Consider the following 9,206-nt stretch of genomic DNA (forward strand, 5'->3'; position numbering starts at 1 on the left):
CAATTATCATTCCATACAACTACGGAATTCTTCACTGTTTAAACGGAAATCTGGTCTTTTGAACTTAATAATATATCTCCAACTAATGTTCATTGGATATATACCAGGATTTGTATTGGAATCCATGTTAATGGTGTCTGGGATAAACTCAATAATTTTAAGACTAATAGTGGGAGCCGGAAAGTATGCATTCGTAACCTCGAAATATGTCCTGCTTTCTTTGACTCCACGGCAACCATCTCACTACAATGAAATAGAGTCCCCTGATTTGATTTCTTGGGTGGATTTTCCCACTTTTTATTCTGAAAGTCAAGTGTTGAATATTTTGATGATACATATATTTTGAGGCATCTGCAATAAAGTGAATTTTAGTTGTAATGTTAATGAAGGTTTATCTTTTCCCCTTGTCGATGTCAAATACTTGAACTAATCAATCTTTATTGGTAAATTTACATTCTGAATGGATTGTCTCAATATTTCTATTTAGTCACAAGGTTTTGTTGAAGCTATACAATATTAAACAGTGAAATCAAAAACATATTTTCTCTCTTGTTTAGAACTCATCAGTTAGATGTACCTGTAGGCAAATGTTGCTGTTCACAATGAAACTCGAACCCGTTGAATAAGTTATGATGTATATTAACCCCATACCCCAGGAGATGACTCATTCAAATTCAAAGAAAAAATAGCACTTCGTTACAATCTTAATGTACGTAACAACACTGGGACGTGGCAGTGTGATAATTAGAAGTATTTGAATTATAGTACAAACTAAGAATTTCAGAAATAACGCAATTGGATCAATAAGTACTATATAGACACGAACTAATCTATTGTATTTGAAATTCGAAATCAAGCATTCAACATGTACAAAGGAGTCGTTTGTTCATACAAACATCACAGGCAAATAGATCTATCTAGCGGGTTCTAAATAGAATACAATGTTATCTCCATATTCCACCCCTAACCATATATTATTATTACTATTATTATTATTATTTTAACACATAGATACAAGGAGGCACCAAATACATATGTACCACACAAATCTCATTCGACATGTGTGAGAGCTGTGATACTGCCCGGGTGCCCAAACCGGAGCAGGTGGTTTTCTTAGAGGGCCACTACCCGAGCCTTCGACCTGAAGGTCTTACCTACAAGGCAGTGGAGCGTCGTGAGGAGATGCAGTCCAATGGTAGCCGGTGACCAACAATTGGTTTATACGCCATTTGTTCCCGCAGGATACTGGAGCCCATGTGCACCATTGATTTGGAATCCCGTTAAAGCGCCGGACATTCGCTTTTCGTCCTCTCATTTTCGTAAACAACACCCCCTCCACGAGAAGGCAGTGAGTAGGACTTCCCTGGCAGAGGCTATATACGCGTGGCCATGTGAGAAACCATATACCAAATATATTACTTATTATTAATCAATCTTCTTTCAATATATATACAATAAATGGAAGTTTTTTTCCTTCAAGAAAATCAGAAATTTGTTCGTTTCATTACGGAAGAATAAATTTTCAAAATTAAAAAAAAAGAGAAGAGTTTAATTATGTTGTTCCTTTTTTCTTTCTTCTGGTTCCGTCATCACTGGTTTTACACAAATATGTATTATCATGTCATAATATTTTTGAGTTCATTGAAGAGAATAATAAATTTGATTTCTAGAACCAAATAAGTCAACCTTAATGAATGTTTTTTTTTGTTGAAGAAAACAACATATATATGTATAGAATAACTTAGTATAGTCATTCACGTGTACTGAAAAGAAGGGGGTTCCATTTACGAATGAATAGTAGAGATAGTCAAAAAAGTGATAGGGAGAAAGCAAAGTATCGTACATCCATTTTCATGTACCATTTTAATGTACACATGTCATGCAATCACACGTGTTTGTCTATTCTTTTCATGACATACTAACATGAATAATGATAGTTATAATAATATCTTGCGATTACGTAATCCTTATTAATTGCATGTCTAAAGTGATTACTTTTCTCTTTTGACTTGATCCGATCATTTTTAGATGTTGCCAGTAAAAAAAAAACAGAACATCTTTTTAATCGTAAAGTAAAAATAATGTGAATAATCTAGTCAAGTATTTATGATTGAATTGTGAATTATAAAATAGAACTGATTGAGATAAAATTAATAAAGAAATGGATTAGTTGAAGTGACGTTTTTTTTTAAATTCCTATCAAGTAGACTTTACTGGACAATATTAATAAGAATTATTAATGTACACGTGGTATTAGTGTGGTGAATTGATCTTAGCTAGAGTATCATTGAAAATCAGAAATCACTGGATATTTGTTTCGTCCTAGTATAAGACTTCTCAACAGTGAGCATTCATCACAGGAGATCGAATCTAAAGTCATCGATCTTGAGGTGAATGCTTAACTTCTAAACCACTAAGCAGGCATCCGACGATGTATATATCAAATTTCATGTGTTAACTAATGTATAGCTTCAAGATGTTATTCCTAGAATTGTTTTGAGAAGCTGTGATCATTTCAGTTCAACTATTTCGGTGTTGAACACTTATCCATCTCAAGCAATGGGAAACGGTTGTGCTATATCGTGAATTGATTGAAGTAAAACATGTATACAATCAGATATGGGTCCAGTGATCTAGAGGTTAAGCGTTCATTGCAACGTTCGATTCCCTACAGTTTAATCGTAGATGTAGGCTGATGAGAAGTTCCATGTTAGGATGAAATAACTCCTCAATGCTCCCTGATTTAAATTATGAAGATCACGTATAAACTGGCTTTTCTATTTCTAGAAGAAATCGACATAAACATATGATTACTGACTTTCAATAATTACTACTGCAAAGATAGATAGATAGATTCAGTTGATGATGAACATCAACTCCACAAAATATCTCTCTTAATATTCAATTCTTCAACATGAAGTTAAAATTTGTTTTATTGAATAGTCACAGAAAATAAACCATGTGTTACATCACTAAATCTAAATATTTAGTGTGTACTTAATAAGAGATGGGTAACATTATAAATACTATACAAAGATTTATAAGATACAGGAAAGCATTCTGTAGCCAAATTCTTACATACTTTATCATAGTAAGTTGTTTGAAGTAAATAGTTTAATTGTGAAACTTATCCAATCTCTCTAGATAACACTATCAAAACCAATTTTTATTTTGGAATCTGAATGATACAGGTACTGACTATGTTGTCTAGATCAATAACTGAACAATTCCTAAATCCTAAAGCTGGGTAGCAACACTATATAAGATAATATCAATAGACAACAACAACAAAATAATAATTCATCATGTTTATTTATTGATAATCATAATAAACTAAAGTTTTATTTTCAAATATTCACTTAATCGATAAAACGAAAAGAGACTTGAACATTGAACAGTTACATTCAATAGATTGTTGTTTTAATATTTACAAAGATCATTCATTATTTTTTTTGTACAACCATCATCATCACAAAAAACCAAAATCGAATTTCGATAAAAAAATAATTTCCAAGCATATGATAATTCACAATTAAAAAGTTTACCCGGTCAACAATGGACAGCTTAGTAGTTAGTAACAGTTGAATGACCATAGTTATCGGTATCGGTGGAAAATTTAGATAATATCGTTTATATTTTACGTAGATTCTTGTCCAATTACTGAATTATGATTGATTGGTTGATTTGTATGTGGAGATTTATTTAATAAATCAATTAGGGATATGATGTAATCACGCGCACGCTAAAAATAGATTAAAGGATAAAGATCGTTTATTTTTTTTGGGGGGGGGAGGTTGTAGCGATTTTTTCCACTATGTAAGTTCAAATGTTAGTAGAAACCAATATTGGTGAGGAGCTTTATGCTAAGACGAAAACACTTTAGTACCTGTTTGCTTTCAGTGGCACTCAAAGTGAGATCAGCCCGTGCAAAATAGACCGTATAAATGGAATTCTTATTTTTGATAGAGTATAATAGGTTTACTTTATTAAAATGTTATAATTTGGCAATTAACAGGCATTACTAAACTGAATTTAGACTGTACCTTAAATCACATTTTAAGAGAATTTTCTGGTTTGCTATTAGAAGCTGTGAAAATTTGATTTGGACATTCATATGCTCGTTTATCCATAAACAATGTAGTACACAATTCATTGATTTCTGGGTCTAGTTCTATAATGCTGGTCAAATTTTATGGATCAAGTTGCAATAAGCCCACTAGCCTAAGTCACTTAAGATTGCACCTCTGGCTCGGTTCCACAGTGAGCATTAGTCCCCTTTTAACCGTATTTTCACCTTGCTGACAAGTGATAAGTAGAGTTTACTACATCGCCTAAATAATGTAGGTTTGATCCCTCTTAGGGTTATGAGTGCATATTGCGGAAGAGTCTTACATAAGAACAAAAAAATTGTCCGGTAATCCCTGATTTTCAGTGGTTGTTTAGCTAAAATCAGCCTATAGCGTATAATATCTTCAAAGTAAATAATCCTCAAAACAATTTTCCTTTTAAAATATGAATTGTTAGTTAAAAATACTGATTCGTTAATCATTTACTCAAGAATTTTCGGCCAAAAACAAAACGACACAGGTATATTCAGTCTTTCAATAAATAATGTCTGTTTGGTTTTATCTAGTCATCAAAACTATTTTGAGTTTCTCCTACCACCACCACTTAGAAATTTCTAATTATTTGACATCAAATGCCCTGGCACGACAGAGGGTGGGAAAAGTCAGTTCTCCCTTTCGAAATGCTCTCACATGGCCATGCGTATACAGCCACTGTCAGCGAAGTCCTACTCACCGCCTTCTCGTGGCAGGGGTGTTGTTTACGAAATTAAGAGGACGGAAACTGAATGTCCAGCGGTTTAACCGGGTTGGTGAATGTGGAGAATCCACTTTAGGGAGTTGGCAAACCCAGATTCCAAACCAATGATGTACATGGGCTCCAGGATCCTAAGGAAACAAATGGTTTATGAACTAACTGTTTGTCACCGGCTACCATGAGACCGCGTATCCTGACGTTGCCCCACTGCCTTATGGATCACACTTTTAGGTCGAAGGCTCCGGGTGTGGCCCTCTAAGGAAACCACCCGCTCCGATCTGGGCACCCAGGCAGTACCACAGCCCACACAAAAATCAAGTTACTTGTGTGGCGCATATGTATTCGATGCCCCTTTGTGCCAATATTTATGTGTTCAAATAAATAAATAGACATGGTTAGCCTAATATTATATGCGAAATTTACTATTTATTATTTCGATGGGACTTTCAAAGAACTACCAGCAAATTAATGAAACATTGAGAATTGTTTCTTAAGATAACGTATCAGTGAAAATAGCCTTAATTTTAATTAAAGTAAGCATTTCAGTCAGTACTGTGAGAATTGTATTGATGAAACAGAGCTAGGAATACCATCTACATTGATTGTGTGAAATTTATTGTAATTTCTGATTGTCAGATTCCGATTCAAATGATTTCTGAAGTACTGTAATACAGTGAACTGTCTATTAACACGGTTCTAGCTATCATAATGCAGGAGGGACGTATGGCTTTTAAACACTTTCAGGAATGTTCTTAACAATCCAACAAGCTAGTGGCTATTGGGACTCAGTAGATAAGTGGATAACGCTGTGGCGTTACTGGGTTCAAGTCCCTGAATGAACATCAACTCTGGGATGCAAGTACATTCATCTGACGAGTACTGAAATCAGACGAAACTAGCTTTCTAGATTTAACTGCTAGCCACCATTCATTTTCGCTTGAGCATTTATAATAAAATAAAGTAGTAAGTATTTCAGTGATTAAAATACTTTTTGCAAAAATAAATAAATTTTCAACTTACCCTTAATGTTTCAATTTTACTGAGTTTTATTGATTCACAAGAAGAATGCGGTAAAACAATTCTAAGTTGTTCTAATGCATTATTTAATGCATGCATTCTAGCACGCTCTCGTCGATTGGCTTTTAATCTTCTTAGTTTGCTTACTGAATATTGACAATTCAATTGAATATTATATTCTTCAATTGACTTGTAAAACATATTTAAATTCCTCCACACAACAAATCTATGGTGAATGAAGATTTTTGGGCTGGGGGTTAGAGGAAACAGTGAACGTGTTCAATCAAAGGTGATTAATATCTAGTAAAAATTTGTTATTAAAATGAAAAGGTTGTGAAGATTGTCCATTTTAAAGATTGTTTACTTTACTGATTGATTTTTAACTAGGCAATTATTTAGATCCAGTGATCGCTAATTGTGAAAACGAACTGTGGAAGAGTTAACTATAGGACTGAAATAGTTTTCTATTACCCCTTCCCCATAGTTTTATACAATGATTTCTTTAGCAATTTCTCAAAAAATTTGACTTCACATGCAAAATAATTTTCTACACAATTTTCTGTTGATAATAATCATGTGCTCACTAGTGACTAGCTTCAAGATGAATTTCTTTGAGTTCTAGTGAGAGGCTGTGACCAATGGAGTCTAATCCGTGTCAAGTGTGGGACAGTTATCCACCTCAGACAATGGATGAAGTGTTGCGCACGACCATTAATCGATTGGAGTTAGACATTAACATCGTTGGATACCGGCTCAGTGGTCTATAGGTTAAGCATTCGCGCGAGACCGAAGGTCCTGAGTTCGAGTCCCGCGTACGAGGTTGAGGATATACAATACTGAAGTGTCCCACACTAGGACGAAACATCCATTCAGTGCCTCTGGGTTTTCAATGGTGGTCTAGCTAAGGTTGATTCGTGAATCCAACTTTGTAAATACTACAATCCCCACAAATTCCCGTACTGATCATTTTCTACGTAGTTAAAAAGAGTGCACAAAGGAATCTGTGTAAATATTTACAAAACATCACTATCTCATTTGATTTGTTGTGACGATGTAAGAATATAACGAGAAATTTTACAGTCTAGATTAGTAAATTTGTTACCGCTAAACACTGTTGATTGAAGCTATCAAAATACCTGAGGTGAATTAAAAATGCTTCAGTGTAATGCTTGGATAGTAAACTAACTGGGAATTGAAGTTCTATTAGTTAATTAAGTCTCCATTTTACTTTAATTTGAAATACTTTTTGGTTCCGTTCGACAAATACACTGATATAGAAAAAGTTGTCTGAATGTGGAACATGTTTATTTGCTTGCTTGTCATTCACATGAAAGATTATAACCTTCAGATTGACTATTTCCTCTTAGGAATCAGGATTCAAGATAAAATATCTATCATTTCTAGGATATATTCGGTAAGAATTAATTTCATTTAGAATAATATCGAAAACCACGAAGCATTAAACTATAATTTTGTCCTGGTATATGAATTTTCATCAGTATACGAATGTGATCCTACCGAGAGCTGAACCCAAGACCGTCAGGTCTTACACCGTATACTTACGCCTGTTACTCCTAGTGGAGGAACATAAGACGCCCACCAGTAGTCTCCATCCAACCCTATCCTGGGCAATCCTTTTCAGCTCTTTCCAGTTGTTATTCATCCTTTTCTTACCTGCTTCTATTTCCTGACGTAATGTGTTCTTTAGCCTTCCTCCTTTCCGCTTCCCCTCAGGATTCCAAGTTAGGGCTCGCCTCGTGATGCAGTTTGATGATTTGCGTAATGTATGTCCTATCCATTTCCATCGTTTTTTCATGATTTCCCCTACACCTCGAAGCTGGTTTGTTCTCTCCCACAGAAGGCTGATGCTGGTGGTATCCGGGCGATGGATGTTGATTGTCTTGTGTAGACAACTGTTTATAAATCGTTGTACCTTCTTGATGATGGTTGTAATAGTTCTCCAAGTTTGAACTCCGTACAGTGGAACTGACTGTCTTGACGTTCGTATTAAAGGTTGTGACTTTATATTATTTGAAAGTTGTTTTAAGTTCCATATGTTCTTCAATTTTAGGAATGCGGCCCTTGCTTTGCCAATTTTCGCCTTTATGTCTGCATCGGATCCTCCTTGTTCATCGATGATGCTTCTCAAGTACGTGAAGGATTTTACATCTTCCATAGTTTTGCCATAAAGTGTGATTGGATTGGTGTTCTCCGTTACACCGTATAATTAACCATTAAAATGAATTTACTGAAAAGAATAGTTACTATTCATGATATATTTGGATGTATGAATTTTGATATCAGAAAAATAGTCTTCAAACAATTGAACTTATTAAACATACTACTTAACATAATTGAAAACAGATCATACTTACTTTTCAAAAAGATAGTCGTTTTATGCAAAAATTAACCCGTTTTAATTCAATCTAAGAAAATACTATAATCCCTTGAATTTAGATCCAAGTTAGTAATTCCATTATAAAATTGATGATGAATGTATATGTGTATGTATATACTCAGCTTTTATATAAATGAATTTATCCATAAGCATTTACTACCTCCCCCTCCTCGTCCTAACCACCATTTTTAACTGTCTCATCTTTTTTTCCAAAATTGTTTTTAAAAAAAATCTGATTGGATGATTTTATTCGGGTTTTAGTCTGGTTTTTTTTCCACTCTTAGTTTATGATGATAATTTTGCTAATTGGATTAAATTGATCATTTATCTATTTTCAGAAGGAGTTTTGTGGAGATCTTAGTAATTTCAATCCCATACTACGATGAAATGGCCGTCTAGTGCTTCCAGGTTTACCATAGTGGTCTAGCTTCAACTGACTCATGATTTCAACCATTGAAATTACTAAAATCCTCACAAAATTCCTTCTCATAATAATCATCTGCTCACTAGTGACTGAATTCAAGAAATATATCCTGCAGTTCTAGTGAGAAGTAGTGACCGGTGGAGTTCAACCTGTTCTGTTGTGAGATATCAGCTCATTGAAGGCAATGGTGTACAGTGGCGAAATTTCGTGGATTAGTTGAAGTTAGATATTAACACCATTGGATGTCGGTCAGCTCAGTGGTCTAATGATTAAGCGTTCGCGCGAGACTGATAGGTACTGGGTTAGAATCTCGCGGTTGGTGGGATCGTGGATGAGCACTGTTGAGGATTCCCACAATAGGACGAAACGGCTGTCCATTGCTTCCACGTTTTCCATGATGATCTAGCTTCAATTGACTCATGATTTCAAATATTGAAATTTATTTATTTTGTTGTAATCGATGGATAATAAATTGGTAGTAAGTTTAAGAGTTCTGTTGAGAAGCTATGAGCAATCGAGTTTAGTCATATTAGGAGTTGGGCAATC

General features: G+C 34.5%; 1 protein-coding gene across 1 annotated transcript; it reads right to left on the reverse strand.

Annotated features, from left to right (window-relative positions):
* Positions 1 to 3,637: 3,637 nt before the first annotated feature.
* On the reverse strand, positions 3,638 to 8,014 carry NEUROG2 (Neurogenin-2; the record flags this gene model as incomplete). Its single annotated transcript, XM_012941854.2, has 3 exons — positions 3,638 to 3,742; positions 5,842 to 5,984; positions 7,513 to 8,014. The coding sequence occupies 3 exons, from the start codon at positions 8,012 to 8,014 to the stop codon at positions 3,638 to 3,640; spliced, it is 750 nt and encodes a 249-aa protein (XP_012797308.2).
* Positions 8,015 to 9,206: the final 1,192 nt, after the last annotated feature.

The sequence above is a fragment of the Schistosoma haematobium genome, chromosome 6 (assembly GCF_000699445.3).
Source record: "Schistosoma haematobium chromosome 6, whole genome shotgun sequence".
Taxonomy (NCBI): Eukaryota; Metazoa; Platyhelminthes; class Trematoda; order Strigeidida; family Schistosomatidae; genus Schistosoma; species Schistosoma haematobium.